At 42.3% G+C, this 24,813-nt stretch overlaps 3 protein-coding genes across 3 annotated transcripts in view; 2 read left to right on the forward strand and 1 right to left on the reverse strand.

Annotated features, from left to right (window-relative positions):
- The first annotated feature begins 229 nt into the window (after window positions 1-229).
- LOC146648061 (meprin A subunit beta-like) lies at window positions 230-9,077 on the forward strand. Its single transcript, XM_085388687.1, has 14 exons — window positions 230-321; window positions 447-465; window positions 560-610; window positions 716-759; window positions 876-954; window positions 1,572-1,689; window positions 2,512-2,690; window positions 2,966-3,184; window positions 3,406-3,558; window positions 6,809-7,024; window positions 7,146-7,613; window positions 7,740-7,919; window positions 8,162-8,303; window positions 8,858-9,077. Exons 1-14 carry the CDS (start codon window positions 247-249, stop codon window positions 9,075-9,077), a joined length of 2,163 nt encoding a protein of 720 aa, XP_085244813.1. The 5' UTR covers window positions 230-246.
- On the forward strand, window positions 4,969-6,265 carry LOC146648062 (uncharacterized). Its single transcript, XM_085388689.1, has 3 exons — window positions 4,969-5,347; window positions 5,434-5,551; window positions 5,683-6,265. Exons 1-3 carry the CDS (start codon window positions 5,246-5,248, stop codon window positions 5,841-5,843), a joined length of 381 nt encoding a protein of 126 aa, XP_085244815.1. The 5' UTR covers window positions 4,969-5,245; the 3' UTR covers window positions 5,844-6,265.
- Window positions 9,078-9,719: 642 nt separating the features above from the next.
- The window catches only part of phlpp1 (PH domain and leucine rich repeat protein phosphatase 1), a 45,489-nt gene continuing 30,395 nt past the window's right edge, over window positions 9,720-24,813 (reverse strand). Inside the window, exons 2-17 of the mRNA XM_085388335.1 lie at window positions 24,472-24,668; window positions 23,227-23,352; window positions 22,279-22,427; window positions 19,451-19,597; window positions 17,972-18,199; window positions 17,015-17,217; window positions 16,607-16,667; window positions 15,890-15,985; window positions 15,080-15,235; window positions 14,572-14,772; window positions 13,674-13,836; window positions 13,447-13,577; window positions 13,051-13,164; window positions 12,494-12,688; window positions 12,157-12,385; window positions 9,720-12,028 (exon numbers count right to left, since the gene is read on the reverse strand). Coding sequence (XP_085244461.1) covers window positions 10,709-12,028; window positions 12,157-12,385; window positions 12,494-12,688; window positions 13,051-13,164; window positions 13,447-13,577; window positions 13,674-13,836; window positions 14,572-14,772; window positions 15,080-15,235; window positions 15,890-15,985; window positions 16,607-16,667; window positions 17,015-17,217; window positions 17,972-18,199; window positions 19,451-19,597; window positions 22,279-22,427; window positions 23,227-23,352; window positions 24,472-24,668 — 3,716 coding nt within the window. The 3' untranslated portion in view covers window positions 9,720-10,708. The remainder of the gene's footprint in view (window positions 12,029-12,156; window positions 12,386-12,493; window positions 12,689-13,050; window positions 13,165-13,446; window positions 13,578-13,673; window positions 13,837-14,571; window positions 14,773-15,079; window positions 15,236-15,889; window positions 15,986-16,606; window positions 16,668-17,014; window positions 17,218-17,971; window positions 18,200-19,450; window positions 19,598-22,278; window positions 22,428-23,226; window positions 23,353-24,471; window positions 24,669-24,813) is intronic.

Raw genomic sequence — 24,813 nt, forward strand, 5'->3', positions numbered from 1 at the left:
CTATCAATTTCAACATGTCTTATATCAGGCCTGCTACTTGCAAATGTGCAAAGATTTATTGGCTGATAACAGAGTGGATTGAAGTTGTCGTTTAACTTGAGCCCATTATAGCTCTGTCAGTTATTGACTTGTGAACGCATTTTATTTCTCCACCCCAAATGCACTTTTCTGATTTCTTCTTCCTGAATGCCCGTCAGAGCTCAGTAGGTCTTATTTGGACACTCTTGTAGAGGGAGATTCTATGGCATGGCAGGAAGGGAACCTACAGGTGTGCTCATCCTTTACACTGCATGCCTTCTTTGTGGTACCACACTCTGCTTGGTGAGAAATTGTCATTTTGTTTAGTTTTTATTATCAGAAGTGGTCTTAGGAGAACTTGAAAGTTGACTTTTATACACTTGAAAATCAATAACCAGTATTCCTTTTTCATTTATTTTAATATTTAGCCAGCAGCAAAATTATTAGGTAAGTTTTTTTCTCAAACAAGCAAAGGCTACTTTAACTGTTTTTGTTACTTTTTTACTAATTTTCATGTTAAATTACTACTTTGATTTTACAGTCTATGATGTGGACGGTGGACGGGACCTTGACATTTTTGATATCAATGAAGGTATTTTAGAAAAAGAAAAAAAAAACCCAGAAGAAAATGTTCTTTTTTTCTTCCAAATTCCAAATTCAGTTCTCTTAAACTTTCTTTGTGCTTTAATCTGATCAGAGGCAGGGTTGAACCTTGCAGAAGGGGACATAGTTCTTGATGAGGTAACTTAATTGAACTTCTTTCCCCAACAACACAAATTAATGGATTGGATTAAAGTTCAACAATGGCTCAATATTTTGTTCTTTTGTTTGTGGTTTGTTCTTTGTGGCTGTGGCAGAAGCAACCCCGAAATTCTATAATAGGGGAAGAGTACAGGTGGCCAAAGACAATCCCATACTACATGCAAGATGACTTGGGTAAAAGCGAGCTTGTTTTATTTTCCTTTTGTTTGTTTGGGGGTTTTTCTTTACAATTTGAAATTATTTAGCTTCATACTTAAGCCTCTACAGTACAGTATATTTGCATATACAGTCATGTGGCATAAATAAAGCAAAATAAATGAGAAAATGTGCATTATTTTTATTAGCTCTGTGTTTACAAGTATTTAATGTTTTAATTTTAATTTTAAAATGAATCTTGTTCCTGTTATTTGTTTTCAAGCACTTGAAAAAAAAATACATAATCTTTTCAGATTATGTATTATTTTATTACTTAACAAGCCAATGGGATCTGAAGCAGTTAAAAATAAAGTAAAATAGAATAAAGAATAAAATCTTTTTGACTAAATACAATGTTATTAATGGCTTTTGGAAACAATATTAATGATAAAATTTAGATTAAAAAAACCAAATGTCATAAATTGGATATTTAAACACATTTTATTATCAATATTTTTGTGCTTTCACAAAAATATATGGGTATGGGTGTCATCTGTAATCATAACTCAGCAGGAGCTTACAGTTGTTCTTAAAAAAAGGTACCGTAAAGAACTTTTTTCAACTATAATAAAACTGATTTTTCATTTTGTACACAGAGATCAATGCAAAAGGTGTGATTCTCAAGGCCTTTGAGCAGTACCGGCTCAAGACCTGCATCGACTTTAAGCCATGGAGTGGAGAAGCAAACTACATTTCTGTCTTTAAAGGGGATGGGTAAGGCAAGAAGAACGTATTCTTCTAAAATCTCTTTTTAGATGGATTATATACACTCATTGGACACTCAATTAAGTATACGTTGCTTGTACCATGTTGGTTCCCCTTTGCCCTTCAGTAGTGCCTTGATTTTTTATTGCATAGATTCAATAAGGTTCTATTCCTGGCTTTCTAAGTGCAATATCAGAAATCAAGACTCATCATACCAGCCAATGTTTTGCCTAGTTTTTTCTATTTTCATGTTCTCTACTGAAAGCAGCAGTACTCGGCGTGCTACTGCTGTAGCTCCTCTGCTTAAAAGTTCAACATGTTGTCAATTCAGAGATAATTTGATTGTTTAACTGAGTGACCATTGCCTTTCTCTCAAGTCGAACACGTCGGGCCATTATCTTCTGACCTCTGACATCATGGAGGCATTTTTTGCCAATCACTGGGTATTTCTCTTTTCTGGATACCTCTCTCTAAACTCTAGAGATGGTTGTGTGGGAAAATCCCAGTAGATCAGCAGTTTCTGGAACACTCATACCAGCCCATCTGGCACCAACTACCACAGAACACTCAAAATCATTTAAATTACTTTTCTACCTTATCCGAATGTTTAGTTCAACTTCAGCTGGTTGACTTGACCATGCATAACTGCACTGAGTTAATACCATTTGATTGGCTGATTAGATATTTGCATTAAGAAGCAGATGATTAGATGTACCTAACAGAGAGGCCAGTGAGTGTATTTATTCTGTACTTTTACTACAGAAAAGTATTGGCAAGAAGACACTGGGAGTTTATCTGATCTTCACAAAAGCCTCATTTTCTTTCCATAAGCTGTTTCTCCTCTGTTGGCAACCGGCATGTTGGGAAGCAGAGACTGTCTATAGGAACAAACTGTGACCACATTGCCACCATTGAACATGAGTTCCTTCATGCGCTGGGTTTCTGGCACGAGCAGTCCAGGGCAGACCGTGATGATTATGTCGAAATCATGTGGGACCGCATTACAGAGGGTATTGTTACTGTTATTCATCCAACCAAACTACAGTGTTTAAACACTGGCTGTTCATCCTCTCATAAAGTTTTATCTCTTTATGTGGTGATTTCTTCATGACGTACCTGTTTACCCAAGTATTGTTATATGAGTACTTTTATAAGTCAGCAGTCTCTGACACCTGTTGATAAGCAGCATTTATGGTCCAAGTCATATGAATCATACAATAATAAGTAATGCAATGTCACAATGGATGAAACTGCAATGGCGCCTTTATGTATGTCCAATTTGCAGGTAAAGGACACAATTTTAACACCTATGATGACACCACCTCCAGCTCTTTGGGCGTCCCCTACGACTACAGCTCCATGATGCACTACAGTAAAACTGCTTTTAAGAACGGCATGGAGCCCACCATCGTCACCAAGATCCCTGCTTTCAGTGACATCATTGGCCAGCGTATGGAGTTCAGCGACAGTGACCTGCTCAAGCTGAACCGCCTCTATAACTGCAGTAAGATTCAGCAGTCAGTGCACAAGTACTATTTTATTTTCTCCATTATAAAAGTCAACTTGTCCTGCACCTGCAGTACTGATCTGTTCAACTTCATGTTTTGTTACATTCATCAATAATGATGTTCATGACATGGCTTGTCCCTTGATTTTTTTATAGTTTATTGCGGTTCAAAGTGCTGCAACACTTGTTTATGTGTGTTTATGAAATCTGCTCTGCAGCTCAAGGTTCCACCTTTCTGGACTCGTGTGACTTTGAACGTGAAAACATCTGTGGTATGATACAGGGACAAGGGGATCAGGCAGATTGGGACAGGGTTACAACAGCTACTGGAGGGCCTGACACTGATTACTCCAACATGGGCAAATGCACTGGTGAGAACAATCTACTATGAAATGTATGAAAGGATAGGTTCATATTTTTACAATTCTTTCTTAAAACAATGTTCAGATACTTCTTAGTGTACCAAAATCTCCTCTGCATAGAACATTTGAAAAAATATCTTCATAGGAACATGTGAACATATTTAGTGTGGTCTCTTGTTTATGAGATCACACTAAACATTTTTTTATGACAGACTTGTAAAATGTGAAACTAGTCTATGTTTCAGTTTTACAGTGGCTTGCAAAAGTATTCGGCCCCCTTGAACTTTTCCATGTTTTGTCACATTACAGCCACAAACATGAATCAATTTTATTGGAATTCCACGTGAAAGACCAACACAAAGTGGTGTACAGGTGAGAAGTGGAACGGAAATCATACATGATTCCAAACATTTTTTACAAATAAATAACTGAAAAGTGGGGTGTGCGTAATTATTCAGCCCCCTGAGTCAATACTTTGTAGAACCACCTTTTGCTGCAATTACAGCTGCCAGTCTTTTAGGGTCTGTCTCTACCAGCTTTGCACATCTAGAGACTGAAATTCTTGCCTCTTCTTTGCAAAACAGCTCCAGCTCAGTCAGATTAGATGGACAGCGTTTGTGAACAGCAGTTTTCAGATCTTGCCACAGATTCTCGATTGGATTTAGATCTGGACTTTGACTGGGCCATTCTAACACATGGACATGTTTTGTTTTAAACCATTCCATTGTTGCCCTGGCTTTATGTTTAGGGTCGTTGTCCTGCTGGAAGGCGAACCTCCGCCCCAGTCTCAAGTCTTTTGCAGACTCCAAGAGGTTTTCTTCCAAGATTGCCCTGTATTTGGCTCCATCCATCTTCCCATCAACTCTGACCAGCTTCCCTGTCCCTGCTGAAGAGAAGCACCCCCAGAGCATGATGCTGCCACCACCATATTTGACAGTGGGGATGGTGTGTTCAGAGTGATGTGCAGTGTTAGTTTTCCGCCACACATAGCATTTTGCATTTTGGACAAAAAGTTCCATTTTGGTGTCATCTGACCAGAGCACCTTCTTCCACATGTTTGCTGTGTCCCCCCACATGGCTTGTGGCAAACTGCAAACGGGACTTCATATGGTTTTCTGTTAACAATGGCTTTCTTCTTGCCACTCTTCCATAAAGGCCAACTTTGTGCAGTGCATGACTAATAGTTGTCCTATGGACAGATTCCTCCACCTGAGCTGTAGATCTCTGCAGCTCGTCCAGAGTTACCATGGGCCTCTTGGCTGCATTTCTGATCAGCGCTCTCCTTGTTCGGCCTGTGAGTTTAGGTGGACGGCCTTGTCTTGGTAGGTTTACAGTTGTGCCATACTCCTTCTATTTCTGAATGATCACTTGAACAGTGCTCCGTGGGATGTTCAAGGCTTGGGAAATCTTTTTGTTAGTGATGGGACGTTCTGTATCGAGGCTTCGGAGCGTGTGTCGAGTAATGGAGGGGGCGTTTCCGCGAAGCGCGTATCGAGGCTTGCTTCATTTATGGGAGGAGCTGAAAATGATGACGTCCGAAGCCTCGCTGCCCGGCTGTACCACGTGACTGGTTCATGAAGTGGTTCGAACTTTGCCGCGAGATATGACAGCGATATAAACCCCTCAGACTACATTCAAAAATGTGGGTGTTTGATGGAGAGTTGTTAGTGAGAGTTTGGAGACAGTTTGGAAGTTTATGAGAGTGAGGAGAGAAAGTCAGGAGAGAATGGAGCCAGCTAAGAAGAGGAGGATGTCCTCCCCTGTGTGGGAACATTTTGATCTTATTCCTCCCAACAAGGTATGTAAATTTCTACAGAAGATGTATTTCCATGATACTGATGGTGCAATACAATTTATGTTGAGCTGTCTTGACTTTTGTACAAGGTGAAGTGTTTGCTATGTGCCAGGGAGCTGGGATATAACAACAACACCTCATCCATGCTTAGGCACTACAGAGCTTTGCATGAGAATAAGGGGGACACCGATTGTGGAGCAAGACCAGGTGAGCCATCAAATGCAATGATAATATAGGATGCAGTAATGTTACTAAATGATATAACAATATTATACAACTGTTATAAGTTACGTGTGTGATATTTATATTTGTGCTTTATCTTTATTGTCTTTCCTCAGGAGAACAATCTCAAATAGATGAAGACCTGGTCAGCATGGTGATTGAGGACTCCCAGCCATTTAGCATTGTGGAGGACAAAGGATTCAAAAGATTTGTTAAATCATTAAATCCTAGCTATGTTCTCCCCACTAAAAAGGTCGTAAAAGCAGTGAAAATTTAGTTTTTACAGAATAAAATGTGAACAGGCAGGACTGAGGCTCAAAGCCTCAGTGTGTAGCTGTCCATACCTCAACGTTACAAAAGCACAACTACTGTCCACACCCCAACCACACCTCACCTCACAGTAAATGATCATTTCCATTTCAAGCATTTCCAAATAATCATTTCCCATACTGCCAGTATAAATATACACAGTGTACTGCCATCACTACAATATACATGTTTTACACACTCCTTTTGTTGTTGACATTTACAGGCTGTGTGCAAAATGCCACACTCTTCAAATTCATGCCAGCTATTATTTTTACGTCCAGTAGGTGTCCTGCTAGAGCAAATGAAGCTTCATGAAGCTTCGCGTTGGGGTGAACCAATTGGATGAAAAGCTTCAGTGCTTCATGGGGCTTCATCTGCCCATCACTACTTTTTGTAGCCTAAGCCTGCTTTAAATTTCTCAATAACTTTATCCCTGACCTGTCTGGTGTGTTCTTTGGACTTCATGGTGTTGTTGCTCCCAATATTCTCTTAGACAACCTCTGAGGCCGTCACAGAGCAGCTGTATTTGTACTGACATTAGATTACACACAGGTGCACTCTGTTTAGTCATTAGCACTCATCAGGCAATGTCTATGGGCGACTGACTGCACTCAGACCAAAGGGGGCTTAATAATTACGCACACCCCACTTTGCAGTTATTTATTTGTAAAAAATGTTTGGAATCATGTATGATTTTCATTCCACTTCTCATGTGTACACCACTTTGTGTTGGTCTTTCACATGGAATTCCAATAAAATTGATTCATGTTTGTGGCTGTAATGTGACAAAATGTGGGAAAGTTCAAGGGGGCCGAATACTTTTGCAAGCCACTGTAGCTTTGGATTGGCTTGAGTACTCTTATGTCTTATTATCCACTGTGCAAACATGCTTAGATACCGAACCTATTAATGAAGTGAAACTTATATCTTTAGGCTCTGGGTATTTTATGCACTTCAGCACCGGCAGAGCCAATACTGGGGACAAAGCTCTGCTGGAAAGTAGATTGCTTTACCCCAAAAGAGGCTACCAATATCTGCAGTTCTTCTATTACAACAGTGCTGGGCCCAGTGACACACTGAAGGTCTATGTCAGAGAGTATGACAAAGCTAACCCCAATGGAAGTCTGCGCCTTATAAAGACCATAGAAGGTGACATTTTTGGAAATCTTACTTCTGTTCACAATCTACTGTCAGAATATTGCTTGAAATATCAGGTTTGTACACTTGCTTTTTAATACATTCAATGCATTTACCTCATGTGCCATAACAGGGTCCCCTCAGGAGCTTTGGCAACTGCACCACGTCAGTCTAGATGCTAAAATGAAATTCCGCGTAGTCTTTGAAGGGACCAAAGTGGAAGCTGGGCCCCCATCAGGTGGACAGTCTTTGGATGACATCAACGTTTCAGAGACCACCTGCCCAGAATTTATTTGGAGAGTTAAAAACTTCAGTCATGTTATGGAAAACACCCCAATAAACACACCTATATTTAGCCCCCTATTCACCTCTAAAGAGGGTTATACCTTCCAAATGATGCTTTACCCCAGCGGTAGAGAGGGCTACCAGGGGCAGTTGTCAGCCTATGCTCATCTGGTGGCCCGTGAAGGGGACACAGGACAGATATGGCCATGTCCTTGGAAACAGATAACCATGATGCTAATGGACCAGCATCCACATATTCAAAAGCGCATGTCCAACCAGCGCAGCATCACCACTGACCCCAACATGAAGGCAGCAGGTGCAGTCATTTTAACTTTTTTCAAAAAGAGTCACAGAAATTGTTTGCAAATTACAAACAAATCATGAAATCATGGCTTTTTGCTGTATTACAATTTTTGCACTCTTTTAATATTCTTTTTAACAGGCTCTGATGAATTTTTCTGGGATGATCCTCGTAAGGTCGGCGTTGAGGTCACAGATACAGACGGATCAAAGTATTTCCGAGGGCCAGGCTATGGAACTGCAGCGTATCTCACCCATCTCAGAGCTAAAAGCAGAGATTTTATCAAGGGAGGAGATGCCATCTTCCTCCTCACCATGGAGGGTAAAAGCACCAGATATACAAGATGCATTTTAATTTTGTAAATGTACCATTTCTTTGTAAATCCGAACATATTCTGTAATGCTAATTCGGCAAGCCGCACAAGTAGGACTATGTAATTCGGCATACATGATCACATCTAGGATTTATTAACCCTCAGGTCAGGTCACAGCAGGTAATCCAAACAATTAGCTCTTTCACGTGGGTTTCTTTAACCTGCTGTCTCATTTGCTCCTCTTCTTCAGATGTGTCCCATTTAACTGTGAGCCAGCCCCTGCCTCCTACAACTTCACAGCCTGTCACCATCACACCTTCTGAAGTTTGCTACAATGTGCAATGCCAGAATGGCGGTGTCTGTGTCGTGGATGAAGGCAAACCTGCTTGCAGGTGAGCACTTTTGATGTCATCCACTATGCTAACTTCACGGCATTTACCAAAAAATGGACGTTAACACACTTTAATATTATATCAATGTGTTGTCCATTTTTGGCAACAGTTGAACACTTGTTTTAAGTGCACCTATTTAGAAAAAAGATTGAGAGGTGCTACTGAACCTCTCATATTGTGTTTTATATCACTGTGAACTAATTATGTCCTGTCAGCAAGCACATTAAGAGTGTCAAGCACTTGATTAGTTTGGACAGTCAAACAACCTGTTACACATCGGTCGGGGGTTCGATTCCCCTGAACAGCTACCCTGAGGTACCCCTGAGCAAGGTACCGTCCCTACACACTGCTCCCCGGGCGCCCAATGGCTGCCCACTGCTTCACTGAGTGAATGGGTTAAATGCAGAGAGGGATTTTCCCCACGGGGACCAATAAAGTACACTTTCTTTCTTTCTCTAATTTCCACCATCACGATCAGCTACGTGGTGAATGCTGGGTAAACCTTCAAGTATGTTTTCTGTCTCTCATGTTCATCCTTTTCCTCTGGTGTCCAGGTGTGACGTGGGTGACGACTGGTGGTACTACGGGGACAGATGTCAGCACAGAGGGTCCAACAGTGACAAAACCACCCTTGCACTTGCCTCTTCTCTATCTGTACTGGCAGTAATGTTGGTAGTTACAGTAGTCAGTGTCATCTGCGTGAAGAAAAAGTATAAAAAACGCACGAATAATAATAATAATAACGCCGTCATCCTGAACTCACATGCTAGTTAGAGACTTCAAGAGGCAGACCCTGAACTTCACAATGACAACTTGGTGAACAGAAGAACACAGCAAAAACAAATAGTTGAAAATGTTTAAAAAAAAATTTCCCTGCTAAATACTGTAAAAAACAAGGCTTTTGATGATATAGAAATAAGACTTTTGTATTCTGTACTGGATCAAAATATTACATTAGACTGCCCCTTACTGGTCATTCAGTGGAAACACAGCAGAGCGATGCATCATTATTAGTGTATCAAAAAAATTAATAAAAAATCATGATAACCTGATTTTATGTATGAATTCATTTGTTAAAAAACAGTCCTAGACAACATGAAGTATATTCACAAATTTAAAATTTATTATACCAAAGACAGGAACATTTGTGTTGATTCTTTTCCATGTGGATATATTTGTTTGTATTACTGAACTTGACACAGTCATGCCGGTGATAACAGTTACTGTAGGAGGGAGGTGGGACTAATATTAACCAAGTGTCTGTGTATGTGTGCTTGTATGCATGTCATGTCTGCATGGGTGTGTGTGTGCATGCAAAGATCGGTCTATTAGTGTTCAGTAGATGCAGTGATGACTACAAGACATCACAGTTGGAGTGGGGCAAACCAGAGCCACTTAGTGTAGTTATACTGCATGGAATGTTGGGTTTTCTGACCTGCTACTGCACATTTACATTTGTGTGTCTGTGTGTGTGTGTGTGTGTGTGTGTGTGTATGTGTGTGTGTGGGCTTACACTGTAAGATAAAGGGGAAAGGGAGGGTGACACCTCCATAACTGCAAACAAACGCATCCTCCCCGCCACTAAAACCTTCACCGACATACAGTTCCTTTAAAAGCCTCAGTATACAACATTTCTCTTATTTACAATCATTGGAGAAAAAAAATCACCATTTCTCTCAGAGAAGATTAGTAAAAGTGACTGAGTCACCATAAAGAGTATGCAACTCCTAGGAGTTAGTATTGAAAATTTCTACAAAAAAATTTCTATGCCATTTTATAGGCCAAGAGCCATGATTTACTGAAGAAATACAGTATTGTAAGTGCCCTATCTACAACAGTTCGATGTGGTATTATTGGTGTACCATTCAACATAGTTCACTGATAATAAAAAGATTATGTGTCTCTGCTTTTAAAAAGTTCTTCCAGAAACTTCACTGCTTTCACATTAAAAGATATGGTAAGTTCTTTAAAAAACAAACAAACAAACCATTGAATTGTTATTTATATTAACAAGTGTTGTGGCAAGCTAATGCTATAGCAAAGAGACTAGTGTTGATTACATACTCAGCTGGTTGTCTAATGTAAAAAATAAATGTTCCACAGTCTGTGAGAAGGGCACGACCATGGACACTTGGAGCTGCGTCCATAGGCTTTTCAAGAGGATTGAGTATCATTAAAGGGCTCATTTGCTTGTTTTATTCTATAACTGGAGCGGGTTACAGTGCATTTCTCTCCAATGACAGGGCTGCGTGGAGAAGAGAGACTACACAGAAAAAGCTTGATGAAACTTTTCAGTGTGCATTTTACAGCCTCTCGCCGAATCTCATTTGTTTGTGTCCATGTGTAGGAAAATCAGACCAGTTTAGTTCATGTAAAGAAGATGAGGCCAAAGTTGGTACTGCTGTTCAGAGAGGGGTGTCATAGTAGTCTGTGGGTTGATCTGTCCCAGCAGGCTTCTGCTGTTTCTGCTGATGCTGCTTCATGATTTCCTTCACCTCTTCCTCCAGCTCGGGTGGGATGATGAACTGGTCGTCTGGGTCAGGTTGGGCTGGAGCTGTGAAGTAACCCCCGGACTTCTTGGAGGGAGCATCAGCAGCCACCTCAATAAGGTTGTGGCTCTTTTCCTGCTGTGCCACGGACCCATTAACCCTTCTCTTGCCTGCTAGCTTCCCTCCATCACCGCATCCCACTCCAGCTCCCGGCCATGACTCATCCCTTTCAAGCCCATTCTCAGCCTCCCCTTGGCTCATGTCAATCCCCTCCTCTAGGGGCTCTGGGGTGCACGGTGGTGGAGGAGGTGGGGGAAGTGTGAGCAGGTTGCGTTCCTGACTGGAGGATGAGGGTACCGGTGTTTTGGGTGATGAGGACAAGCAGGACTGTGCTTTCAGGCAGTGAACATCTGCCTCTACTTCCACACGGCTACCGTTAGAGAAAACCCCAGCGATGGGCTCTTCATCCTCGCTGTCCAGCCCGTTGTCAGAAAGGGCGCTGGAGAAAGTGGCACTAGAGAGCTGCCTCTGAAAGGAGTGTGCTAAGCAGGCAGGGTGGAGGGCACAGCAGCTTCGGGATGAAGGCAGCTCTGAACCCGGGAAAAGATAGTGGCAGGGCTGGGTACTTGTGTGAGCCTGCTGGTGCTGTAGAGGCAGCAAGTGGGCCTGATGGTGCAAGTGAAGGTGAGGGTGGTGGGACTGCTCTTGCAGTAGGACCAAGGAACTCTGTGGAGGCTCGTCCGATGAGGCGGTAGAGCCCACCTCACTGCTCATCTCACTGGTGCTAATCTCACTGCTAATTTCACTACAGGAGGAGGGGGGAACAGGGAGGGAGCCGTCTGAGGGTCTCTCCTTGATGGCAGAGGACGATGGAGGATAAGGTCCCAAGCCTGGACTGGGAGGTGGCTGGGGAGGGTCAGAACAACAGCAGGAACAGCAGTCTTCACTCACATTGAGCTGCACAACGACGGCGCTGAGGCTGTCGGTGCAGCCGTAGCCCTGCGCCAATGTGCAAAGCTTTTTAGCAGCAGCCAGGCCATCGGGGACATTCCGAACAGCCTCCACCGCCTCTGTGGGTGACACAGCATCCCACAGGCCACGGCTACCGAGAATGAAGAACTCATCCTGAGGGGTTAGAGTGACTGTCTGCACATAGGGACAAGGGATGACAGAAGGGTAGAGGAAGGAGTAGCCCATGATTCGTGTAGAATCAGTTACACCGTTCACTTTGTTGTCCTGTGGAGAAAAGAAAAAAGAAAGAGATACAAATCAATAGTGTTCAGGCAGGATGCAAGTAATACTGCATTTACATGAATGTACTTTACACCAATTTTTCAGTACTCTGAAAAAAAAAAGATCTCTACCTCAGTGATGATAGCTTTGTGCTGCCTGATCCTGCGGTATTCCTCCTCCAGCCCTACATTGTGAAGGAGTGACAGAGACAACGGCTTTCCATCACGGCACAGAATGGCCTGGCACTTTCCCACATTAGCAGCCGTGAGGGTGAAGCAGCCACCAGGGTCAGTGGGGTCATGGCGAATGTGACACAGCGCTGCCGAGCCACCCAGTTTCTGTCCTGCAGTTCCAAGCTTCCTGCAAGGGTGGAAGAAGGAAAGACGGGAAGAGGATGAGGTTTTTGAGGCAGAAATGAGAAATTTGTTACACACAGTGAAGACGAGGCATGTAGAATCTATTGCAAACCTTTGCATGACAAGGAAGGTGTTGGTCATATAGTCCTCTTCGCTCTTTGTCTTGTGAATTTCTTCCGCCAGCACATCATTCATTGTGCACTGCAGGAGGTAGGGCACTTCCACATTCCTGTCTCCATCAAACACACCATACAGAGCTTCACGACTCCCACAGAAGCTGTTTACCGAAAGGGCAGCAACACAGAGTCTGAAAGAGGAAAGAATGAGAGCTCTTAGGACCACAACTCCCCTGTGCAACTATTTATCATGTCACTCCATATGCTATGCATAAGCAATGCCTTAAATGACTCCTTTGACTGTAAAGCAGAACCTTGATATAGAAGACTTGCCATCAGAACGCACTTTCAAATGCTGAATTAGCAATTTAGTCCACACAGGATGTGAATGTACACAGTTCTTGCTTTCAACGAGCACCGCTTTAACATTTCCTTCATTTGAGTCGCACGGCTTTAACGATGTGCACTCTCAAGAGGTTGCGATTAGTGCAGCTTCAACAGGCGAGTGTGGTGGTGCTGGTTGTCATTTCATCATTGATTGAATTGTGCTTACTTGTTCTTGACGCCCGAGGCCTCTGTGTAACCATGACTCCACACAGCAGGCCCACCAGACGCCTCACTCGATGAAAAGGTCGGAGGTGGATCAATACGGAAGCAGCGAATATTGCTGAAAAACAAGAAAACGCAAACAAGGTCAAATTCACCGCACTGTTTTGGGGGCAAAGAGAAACGAAAACCACTTGAAGTATTTCTAACAGCCATACGTGAAATAAAATACTAAACATACATCATGTGGTAACTCAGATTCCCTGTATGCAAAGTACAAATTGAAGCCACATTAACGGGACTATGATGGCGCATATAAAACAAACAAAAAAAAACTGCAGGACTAAATACACCCCCCCCCCCAAAACAAAAAACAAAAACAAAAAAAAAAACCCAGACATACTTTAGCTGCTCAAGAGTCTTGTGGTCCAGGTTTAGGCGAGGGTTTCCAGTGAGGTCCAGCTCCTGGAGCTTTGGGGGTAGATTCTCTGGTAGAGTGATCTCACTCAGCTCATTACAGCTCAGGTCCACACACTGACAACAACAAAGAGCAGATGTCAATACTCGCACAAATGCACATGCATTACAAAGTCAGGGCATCAAAGATATGCATTATTGCCCCTGACTTACTTTCATCTCCATCAGCTGCATGACCTCAGGAAAGACTTCAATGGCATTAGAGTGGGCTATGAGTGTGTGCATTCGCCGGCAGTTCATAATGGTGGTGGGGACAGTCTTCAGCATGTTGCCACTCAGGTCCACCTCCTCCAGCTCCTCCAGCTTAGCCATTTTACTGAAAGATCAGAGAGAGCAGTAGGTGAAGTCAAGTGTGTAAAATAGCACTGAAACAATCAATTGCTTAGTCAAAAGACAAATCCCCCCCCAGTACAAATGGCATACTGATCCCGGTTGTGGCAGTCATCTGACCTTCACCTTGCGTGTGTTAAGTTAGTGACATCATACCGATCCCAGAGCAGAAATGGTACATGTGAAAACATTGAGCCACACGTCTTAATCTCTGGATTCAGGTGTTTTCGGTTCTATTGCAACAGGTGTACAACATCAAGCACGTAAGTCATCCAGTCTGACTTGACAGAAAATTTCTTTGAGAATGGGTCGTTCTAAAGAGCTCACTGAATTCAAGCAAGGCACTGCAATAGGATGTTTAATTGCAACAAGTCAGTTGGTGAAAGTTCTTTGTTCCTATATCACTACCAGATACTTACTCGACTGTAAGTGGTGTTATTGCAAAGTGCAAGTGTTTAGGAACAACAGCAACTAAGAGCATGCAACGTTGTGGATTAGGGTGCATAAAAATCTTTAAAAATGTAGTGCTGACTCAATGACTGCAGAGTCCCCAACGTCCTATGGCATTAGCATCAGCTCAAAAACTGTGCACAGGCATCACTATAGCATCGGCATATATGGGTGAGAAGTTTGTGTGTAGGTAGGCGTCACATTGCTTTTGTGCATATATGACAGAGATTAAGGAAAGGAATAAGTCCCCTTTAACATATGACTTTTTTACCTGGCTGGGAAAGTCTGGAGATGGTTGTAGGCCATGTGCAAAACTCGTAGGTGTGTATGGCCTGTTAGCATGGGTACACACTTGTCTGTCAGTCGGTTATTGGTCAGGTAGAATTCCTGCAGGATGCTGTGGCTTTCCTCTGACAGACTGGATGGTGGCAGGTGCTCCAGCTTATTAGCTGATGCATTTACGCATCGTAAGCTGAAAGGAGAAAAAAAAAATCTCCTTCAGAGAGGGACAGACAACACTGAGGTGATTCATTTTAATTGCAAACTACTCCATAAATTCTTACTTAATACTTCACTGCAAAAAACATGTCCTTCTACAGACTGATTGTTTTTTATTTGCCTGTCATCCTTGCCCTTGGTGGTCTTGTCCTTCACAGGAAACTCCTAATTAGAATTTCTGTGCTTTATCTTCATCTACCTGCACTGTCCCTACATTTAATCTTCTTGTCAGGTGAACATTAGTCAAAGAAAAATCACTTTCAGCTGATAATAAATGCTACCTGTCAGATTTGAGGAACAGGTTGCAGGGCAACTCAACCAGTTGATTGTGCTGTACATCCAAAACCTCCAGCAGAGGGCGCTCAACTCTTTCAGGCAGCTTCTGCAGCTGGTTATGTCCAGCACTGAGCTTCCTCAGACTGTTGCTGCATAACAACCTGCAGCAAGAAGAATATATAGATGGTTAGGTCACTGCTAGAAGATTAAAGACAAACAGGAAGGGCCTCGTAAAAACGTGTAAAAAAAAGTGTTGCACAGTGATAGCTAGATGGCTATATAGATGAAGATAGATCGATAGACTGGTTGGTAAATAGATAAGGTGACACTTTTTTTCCACACCGGTCCTTGAACGACTGTAACCGGGGAAGCCTGAAACAGTATTAAAAATGACAATAGTGCAGAAGGATGATGACAGTATGGATAAGAATGGGAGAAAAAAAAATATCAAAAAATAGCAGTGCCTCTAGTGGAGCCCGCGGCTGAAATTCATCATCCTGACACTTATTGGGTAAAAAATAAATCTACAGACAATGAGGGGGCCAGAGGTAGAGAGAGAGAGGAAGAAAGAGAAAAGGAGTGGAGCAAGTTTGACACAGCCGATGTAAGACATAGAAAAGACGAAGAGGTGCAACTCAACTGACCTTCTAAAAGGGTACATAAAGGAGAAGAGAATGGATGGATGCTGCGGAGGTTAAAGGCTATCTGTGTGATTTATGAGGCCTTTTGGGGGATAAATGACAGGCCAGCAAAGGGCAGGGGGAATAATGCAGTATTGTACAGCATTTACAGGTTTTGCTGTGTGAGGCACTCACCGTGCTGGTAGCTCAGCAATGAGGTTGTGGCTCGCGTCCAGGACTTCCAGTTTCTTAGCTTCACATAGCCAGTCTGGCAAGGACTCCATATGGTTCCTGAGGGAAGAGAAGGAGAGACGATGATGATGAATCCTAGCCGTCTGCAACGCTCCATATATTAAACTTCAGCTTTGGTTTGTTTGTTTACATTTTACTATCTTTCAGATTCAGTTTACCAAAAGATAAACAGCTAAACAAAAGATTAAAAAAAAGATAAATACAACTTTTAAAAGATGCGATCTTTCTTAAGTGTGACAGTCTCGTGGACAATGCCCTTTTAAGAAGTTAAAGACAAAGTGAATAGAAGTAAGCTCTGTGTGACTTATGGGTGAATTCTTTAACACTAGCATTTTGATTTAAAGGTATTGGAAAGTGCAGTGATTAGTTCATGCATTTTATTGACTACAGCTACAGTAAGTACAGAAGGTCAGGATTAGCATGGTTAAAAATGACCTCTCTAAGTTTATATTTCACTCCACTTGCAGAGACCGTGTATTTCCTAATTTTGTGTAGTTGCACAATCTTTAAAGCATCACACTGAACAACTGCTGCCCTTCCGCTCTTGTAGGGCAGATGTACTGTAAATAAGATGCATTTACTTTCAGAAGGAACTTCCAAATATTTCTGTTTTATTTATTCATTTTTTAAATTCATGTACATTTCTGGAATTTCTCTCACCTCGAGATATCCATGTAACTCAGATTGGAGGGCACAGGGCTGACATCTAGCTGTCGGAGCTCTGTAGGGAGAAATCCAAACACATTAACTTACAGCAAGGACAGACAAGGTCTCCTACAAAGGTCTATTATAAATGCAGGTAAATGGAAAATGGGGGAAGCATTAGGCAGGGGAGGATGGTGATGACATGTTAGAGAGGGATGATGTGAGACTGCTGCACTGATGAGGATTAAGGGTGTATGCAGACGAACATGGAAGTAATATATATAAAAACATGGTGATGTCTTTGAGGTGTTACATATCCACACATACACACACATACATTATGTGTTGAAATTCAGAAAAGAAAGATACAAATCGGTGATCTCAGTTTAGAAATGTGTGAGGTCACAGTAAAGCCAAACTCACCATTGTTGGAGGCGTAGATGCCTTTGAGCAAGCAGCCCTTAGCCTTCAGGCTGGTGATGTGGTTCCTCTCGCAGTGAAGCACCTCCAGCCTGGGGAAGACCGAGGCATCCAGCTCCGTCAGCCTGTTATCCCTCACGTCCAGCTGGGTCACGTGCCTCAGTAGGTCAGGCTCGTCCGGCACCATGATGGAGATTTTATTCAACCTGACAAGAGGAGGCATGAAGGAGGCAAAGGTTCATCCAAGTGCACAGACTTTGGCCTTTACAGCAGGGAACATGCCTAGGGTGACTGCTGATATATTGTGCAGTTTGTTTAGTAGTCTGGTCCTGAGTGTTAACAGTTTATCTTGAATTGTTCAAGCGCTCAATCGATAAGAACCCAAGAATGAATAAGAGATAAAAGAAGCATAAATATGTGACTTTGGTCCAGAACTGGCTCTGCTCAATTTTCCAGCCTTAAGAACAACTTCAAAACCGCCGAAAGGAGCTTTTTAAATTTATTAAACTGAAATTTCTTTTCAGAACATCAAATCATTCATAACTGCACTTCCTTGTTAAGAAAGCAGAGTTTCACAATGTTGTATGAAATGTAAACTCATCAGTGACACCGAGTGATCTTTGTCCAAAAATGTGTTAATGCTGGACAGAAAACAACATTTACAAACCCCGGCCAAGAAAAGTAAGAAAAAGTAAAGTATTAACTGTAAAATAGTGCAAGTCACACCAGCTCTGCACTTTTTCAGACAACGGGAGACGCGGTAGGCAAATGATTTCCCCGTTTTGTGCTGTCTGGCAATCTGCTTGTGTTTTGGCCTTCTCCTTTTATTTTTGTTTTCTAGTATTTACGCGTGTGTGCATGTTCTCAGTGTCACATGTAACCCTGGGACAAACTCTTAGGACATGCTGTTCTCGTCTTCATAGTGAATAAATGGGTAATAATTTGGACACCATGTCATACCTTAGGTCGATGTGTTTGACATGGAGCAGTCTGAAATTCTGCAGGGTAAGAGTCTCTAGGTGGTTGCCAGCCATGCAGAGCTTCTCCATGGAGGACAGCCGCTCCAGCACCTGGGGCACGTGGTTGAACTGATTGAAGGAAAGGCCCAAGTAACTCAGCCTCTGCAAGGAACCCAGCTCATTGGGCAGTTCATTTAAGCTGTTTCCATCCAGTAGGAATGTCTGCAAACTGAGACAAATACATGTGATTAGACAGTTGGCATAATTAATGAAAGATCACACAGATCACACAGAAAGACCACAATTGTATTTCTATATATAGTTAGTGTGCTTGTTGTGACATGTTGTATCAAGCAGGACTAACAAAACAATTGCCATTTCCAAAACTCAGTGAACTTGATGCCCAGTAGATGGCAGTAGCTGCATAAATGCACTACTGGCCACTTCAGGAATTTACAGGTATGCTAGATAATTTCCAGAGATTAATTTCTTATGTGCAAACATACCTGTAGGTTTTGAAGAAAGGCTGAGTTAAAGGACCTCTATTATTACCCAGACTGCAAGTGTTGCCCTAGTTACTAGACTGATTCCCGTAATCCCTAAATTCAAAGTGGAGTAAAATCGACCAAACGTGCAAGGATTTTAAAGGTCAAAGTCCTGACTTTATTTTTTAAGTATATGTTTTGTCACTGCTTTAAAGAGCCAGTAATGGGGCTTTTTTCTACAGCGAATGACTAGTAATGGAAAGAAAAGGAGAAAAAAGTGCCATTGAGCTAACAACATTACCTATGTTCCATCCTCTTCAAAATGCTGGCTCAGAATTATGAAATTTTGTACAGCCAAAAAAAGTATTTCTTGGAAACGTAAGTAGCTTGGAATTTTTAAAAAAAAAACTTAAGGTGTTCACCAAAACAAGAGACGGACAAAACGGCATTCATAATAACAAATCTGCTCAATAATATAGTAAAAGACTCTGGGAACACTCGAGAACTACAGCAAAAACCACAGAATCACATGTACAGCTTATGGTGTTTTCTTATATGTTGGAAGTAGGAATGTATATATCATTGTGGTTGCCATGTCACGTGACTGTTGCCAGGTAACTTTCAGATTTGACTATGGAAATGCTTGAAGAGGTTGGTCTACAAAAAGGTTCATTAGTTAAACTCAAATGGCATCTATGCAAGTAAGCTTTGCCCCAAGTCAGAAGCTTCGGTTCTGTACAGAACAGAGTTGGGCAATTCCCAAGGACTTAGTGCACTGCCACTGCTGTGCATATAGTTAACAAGCAAGGTAAACACAAAAAGCAAAACCAAAAGTAAAAAAAATCCTTCTGAACTAGAACTCAGATATATTCATGTTCTGACTCTATAAAATATTTTGATTTTACAGTCATGACTACCGTTGGTTTTCAAAGTTTTGGTAAAAAAAACAAACAAAAAAACTTCTGTGTTCTCAGTATGTTCTTCTTTTTACTTACTTGGTCATGGCACCCACAGAGCTGGGGACAGAGGCCAAGTAGTTACAGCTGAGGTTGACCTCTGTCAGAGTGGGTATGTCGCAGATAGCCAGGGGGAACTGGCCAAGGTGGTTGTTGGAGAGATTGAGGCTCCGAAGACGAGAAAATCTAGAGACAGTGAATAAAAGTATTAACGAAAAGACAAGGGTGATTGAAAAGTGTGGTTTCATCCTGTTAGTTTTGCAAGAGAGAAAAATCTATACATCTCAACTAAGTGTAGTTTACCCATGCTTTTTAATTAAAGTGAGCACAGAGTGAGATTCAACACACCCATAAACAAACCCTTCCTTCATAGTACAGCTAAACCTTCACGTTTGAATGTTTAGCAAACAAACACAGCAAAGACGCCTGTTGTACGTTTAAACACCAGTGACCAGTGGCTTTCAGCGTGCTGGCCCTTTGGCAGATCAGTGACCTTCACAGGAGTTGGCTCGCTCTGTCTTTATTTATCTATTTACACACATGCCGACACACGCATGCGACCTGCTATCATCTATCACGGAGAGCTCAGCTAGGCATCTGGAGATGAGAAGCGTGCCATATTAGCATCGCACGCTGGAGCAGCTGCTAACAGTGGCACTTGATTTTCTGCGCTATACACACACAGGTTACACACACAGTATATCACAGTGATATGGGGGGGCAGCCAGCCTAGACGTCGGGTTATTGATTAGAGTGACGGAGAATTTCCAGCTGAGGGTGACTCCTGCAGGCAGGGGATGCGGAGCATGTGGGAAAATGTCATTCCACCATTAAATCAGCCCCTGCAATCTGCTGAGTAACGCTCACACCCCCTCCTCACAGTCCCTACGCGTCTTTGTCATGCTGTGACATTCTGTCTTCTCATGTTACTCTGCTTTGACCTTACTTACATTCTTATTTATTTAAAGCAGCACTAATTATTTTTAAAAAGCCAGTGAAGCAACTGTTTGCAATATGTTTTTGCTAAAAGTCGTGTCCTCAAAGAGAATTATCAGTTTATACAGTTAGCTATTTATATGTTTAATTATATGTTTGCTACTCATTAGCAGGAGCGCACCAGTTGGAACTTTAATCCGGTCACTTGGCCTTTCATCGCTTCATTTCAATGACTTTTATGTCCTTCATAACTCGATAAGCTATCATAAATATGTAAATAAAAAAGGCCAAAGGTTCAATGAAATTCATGGAACATCAGCCATTCCCCTCAGTGAGTGGTAACCTCTGTCTCAAAAAGAGATGCATGCTGGGAAGGCAGTCCCATGCCAGAGGAGAGCGCTAGTATCCGAGACAACTGATTATGCATATCTGATTGGCAAATCACCCACCAGTTAGTATTTGGCCAGAAAGAAAATAGAAAGGGGCGGAGGGGGGAGGAGCCATGAGGCAGGTTCACGTTCATTGGTCTTGGAAAATTAAAAGACACTATAATATAACCCCACATCAGATGTCAGAGAAAAGCTAGTGTTTATACAGAAACCAAAACAGACTCTCACACAACAGTCCACACAAAAACATACACACACCCACATTCATAGAGGCTGCATACAGAGTATTATTGTTCTTGAGCCCAGCTTTTTGGACTTCAGTCTCTCTGGGGAAAGCGACTACTCGAGTAACTCTGCTGCGCGGTTCTGTTAGAACCTCTCTATTTTCAGCTAACTATTCATCTCTTTCTCATTACTGACCTCATTTTCTGTCATGCTGGGTCAAATGCGGATGAGCCTACTTAGATTTGGCAGGGCTAAATTGATGTCTCTCACTTGACCAGCAGGGGAGCTGTGTTTCACTCAATTATTAAAACTAGCTATTTTCCCTTCACATCATCTTTTTTTAAATATTAGTCATTATGCCAGGGATAAAAAAAAAAAAGATGACTCAAAAAAATGACTGTGGTAAGAAAACATAAAATCCTGACCTCATTCATTCACAATATTCTATCAAGAAGACACAAAAGGGAGCAAGATCATAGATGCAGAGCTACACACACGCGCGGATTCCTTTAGTGCAGCCATGTTAAAATGAAGGAACACGCCATACTATATCAAGACTCTGTATGCGCTGACCCCAAATCAGTAGCCTGCAGCCACTATTTCTGTTGCATGCAACACGCAAGCAGCTCTCACGTACACTGACACTCCACACAGCTAACACATACTCAGGCACCAGATTCACACTATTCAAATGGTAACAATTTTATGGTAATCTTCTCCACAGAGAGACGTTGAAACAAGTGTGCAAATATATTAATTTGTAAATGCATAAGTGCACATACACACGTGGAGACACATATACAGCATCTTGGCTGTGGTCTTTAATCTGCGACCATGATAAGCATGCAGCAGATGGTGCCCACAGAGAGAAAGAGCGAGGGAGGCCAGGCACATTAAAAGCTTCCCTGCAGACACTTCTACCCTTCTGGGCTCTGGGCTGATTTGGCCTAGCCTGGTACAGCCCTGGCTAGCCTCTTTGGTCCCTATGTGCCAATGGCCCCAGTCCTAGACTGCTCAGGTCGATGGCTTGCAAATTGCAGGCAAAAGCTAAAGCTTTCCAAAACCAGCCAGCCGTGACTTGCTGTTCCCACTGAAGCCTCACTGTGTCGGTGTCTTGTCTCCTCCATATTGTACAAAAGCCTATCTCGACTCCAGCTGTTGTTAAGTTACACTAAGCTTTTGTAAACCATATCTTTCTTTAGTTCTCATCTTGCCCGAGCCGGCCCATCCAGACCACCTCCTCAACCTATTGTGAATCTTCAGGTCTGTTCTTTCATTCACAGGTGTGTTTACAGTAGTCTTATAATGGCACTGTACCTCTGCAGCTGCTGCAGCCGCTGATCTGCAGGCAGGAAGTTGTGTTTTAGGTTGAGGTGGGTCAGGTCGTGGCTATAAAAGAGATTGGGAGGAAGATGCTCCAGACTGCAGCAGGACAAATCAACTGAGTGGATTCTCTGGGACACCATCTAAAAAAGAGGTGGAGTGGAAAGCAAAGAAGAGAGGAGAGCAGAGGTAACAGGGAGAGAAAAAGAATGTGGAGTTAAAAAGGATTACCCCGACCACATAAGACTGTACTGGTTCATGATGTCTTTGTAGCCTGCTGATAGGGGCTCAAATGTCATTCAGAGGCAATCTTCTTAGGATTAGAGAGTAAGAAGAAGTCAAGGGACAGTCCAACAGCTTGGTAACCTGACATCACGAGTTATAACATTGGGTAATCTAGTTAACTGCAGGTGTAGAGAGTAGTTAGTCTGTGTCCATTTGATAAGTCGGTTTCAAAGAAACGTGGATATATAAACCGAAACGACATCTGTCATGTTGGAGGAGAAAGTCTACTGTCTGTGAACGGCAGCCTTTCAGAGTTGACTTAGCTAGAGGCTCAGCAGTCGTCACTGCAGCACGTGCCGCTTCTATCCAGGCTTCTATTCTGAGTGGCCCTCAGGGCGCTGGTGACATGCATGTCCCTGTTAATATTTAGAAAAGAGGTTTTCTGGCTATGGCCTACTTGAGTTCAAATGAGAGAGAGGAGAGAGCCATCAGTGGTGTTTATGTGTGTGAGAGCACCCAGACAGGTTATAGAGTACAGACTGCACAGCAGTGAAATATGTGCAGTTTTAACTTCACCGGGTTCATACGACAGCGGCATTGTGGTGGGTGTAATGCAGTTGAGCGTGTTGTAACGTACAGTGCAGCTGACCCAAAAGTAGTGCCCAGGGAGTATATGCTCCTCCTTTTCTTTCTCGAACTCTTTTGCCCACACAATACCTTGGCAGCGTGTCTTTGCCAGCGCAGGTGCTCCGTGAAGCTGTCAAAGCTGACATAGTAGGTTTGACTCTGAGGCCCTGCTGAGCTGAAGGCCAAACAATGATTGTGCTTCTTCACCTCCTCCACCTGGAGACAGACACACACAATAATGTCACTGGAGTGTAAAATACTGACATCCCTTATCCACTTCTGAATATAAATTAAAGAGCTCATCTTTAGGCATCAGAAAAGAAAAGTGAAAGGAAAACATGAAACACGGAGGCCTACATAGGTTAGTTCTCTCATATATATATATATATATATATATATATATATATATATATATATATATATATATATATATAAAAAGGACTTCAGTTGAAACAAATAACACACTAAATGTCTGCAGGCTAGTCAGATTCAGTCACCTGTAAAAAAGAGAAAAAGCACGCACGTTCGTATAATGAAATAACACACACACGTGACTGACATTAGAAACAAAACGTGTGCATGTGAAATTGTTTTTCAGTCATCCACAGTCACATACTCCAGCAGGCTCGGTGAATGGCTGACTACTTATGTTGTTTGAACAGAATACTAGCAGGCGTACACGCAAACTCACTATAGACAAACACAGAGAAACAGAAAAGAGGGTTGACTCGAGGTCAATGTGTTGTGTGTGAAATGTTTAAAAACTGGGCGTGGTGACACACTGAGTGTTCTTTGTATCAGGCAGACAAGCAGATAAGGCTTTTCAGAGGAGCCCTTAGAGCTTGTTTAGCAGATACACACATGCGCACATAAAGCAATAAATGGATAAAGGTCACTTTTGGGAAGGCAATTTAAAACGCTACAGTGACATAAAGCTGTTTTAACGCTATACTGATCCATTACACTAAATATTAAAGTGTGTCTCGACTCCAAATTAGAAAAGAAGAAAAAAAACACACATCAGTGCTTTAGCCCTGGCTTGCACAATTCCTGTCTGACCTTGAGAGCTAAAATGAACAAAGCAGGAAGCAGTATTTGATGTCAAACTAAAGGTGACATTTCATCAAGGACAAACTTGCCTGCACAGGGAGGCATTTGAAGAGGGTAATAACATTGACTTTATCAGGTCATTCTCTGATGATATCATGTTATAGGTTTATGATCCGAGGCATAAACTATATAACATCACCATAAAAAGACCAGGGTAAAAGAGGGAGAAAAGAAAATGATTATGTGACAACAGTAACACCCTGCCATGGTGTGACTTTTACATACTTTTCCTCCAATGAGGGGCAGGATGTGCATCTTCCCTGTCTGGCTCTCCTTCACAGAGGAGACGATGAGGCAAGTGCCGCACAGGATGACCTGGCGTCTGGTCCAGCGGTTGACTGGTAGTTGAAGCTTCCCTTTCCGAACATTGTAGGTTCCAGACAGCTGGACCCTCTCTGAGCTCTCGATGCTCTGGGGCTTCCCTGAAACAGAGAAAGAAATGTTTTGTCCAGTTAGCACTGCAGACTTGACGTGAATACAGATTAGACAGAATCAGTTACTGCTGCAGTTAGAATCCACGTGAAACCACTGAAGAAACTTTTCGAAAATCAGAGAAAGTTAGGGTAG

The sequence above is a fragment of the Rhamphochromis longiceps genome, linkage group LG18 (genome assembly GCF_057381845.1).
Source record: "Rhamphochromis longiceps isolate RC_006_pf linkage group LG18, R_longiceps_female_GT1.1, whole genome shotgun sequence".
Lineage (NCBI taxonomy): Eukaryota > Metazoa > Chordata > Actinopteri > Cichliformes > Cichlidae > Rhamphochromis > Rhamphochromis longiceps.

Bases quoted from the DNA above. Each gene is read 5' to 3' on its own strand.
- LOC146648061 (XM_085388687.1), top strand. From the start codon at position 247: ATGGCAGGAAGGGAACCTACAGGTGTGCTCATCCTTTACACTGCATGC. The intron at 3,185-3,405 runs GTAAGATTCAGC...TCTGCTCTGCAG, and splicing joins GAACCGCCTCTATAACTGCA to CTCAAGGTTCCACCTTTCTG. The intron at 8,304-8,857 runs GTGAGCACTTTT...TCTGGTGTCCAG, and splicing joins GAAGGCAAACCTGCTTGCAG to GTGTGACGTGGGTGACGACT.
- LOC146648062 (XM_085388689.1), top strand. From the start codon at position 5,246: ATGAGAGTGAGGAGAGAAAGTCAGGAGAGAATGGAGCCAGCTAAGAAG. The intron at 5,348-5,433 runs GTATGTAAATTT...CTTTTGTACAAG, and splicing joins ATCTTATTCCTCCCAACAAG to GTGAAGTGTTTGCTATGTGC. The intron at 5,552-5,682 runs GTGAGCCATCAA...GTCTTTCCTCAG, and splicing joins CGATTGTGGAGCAAGACCAG to GAGAACAATCTCAAATAGAT.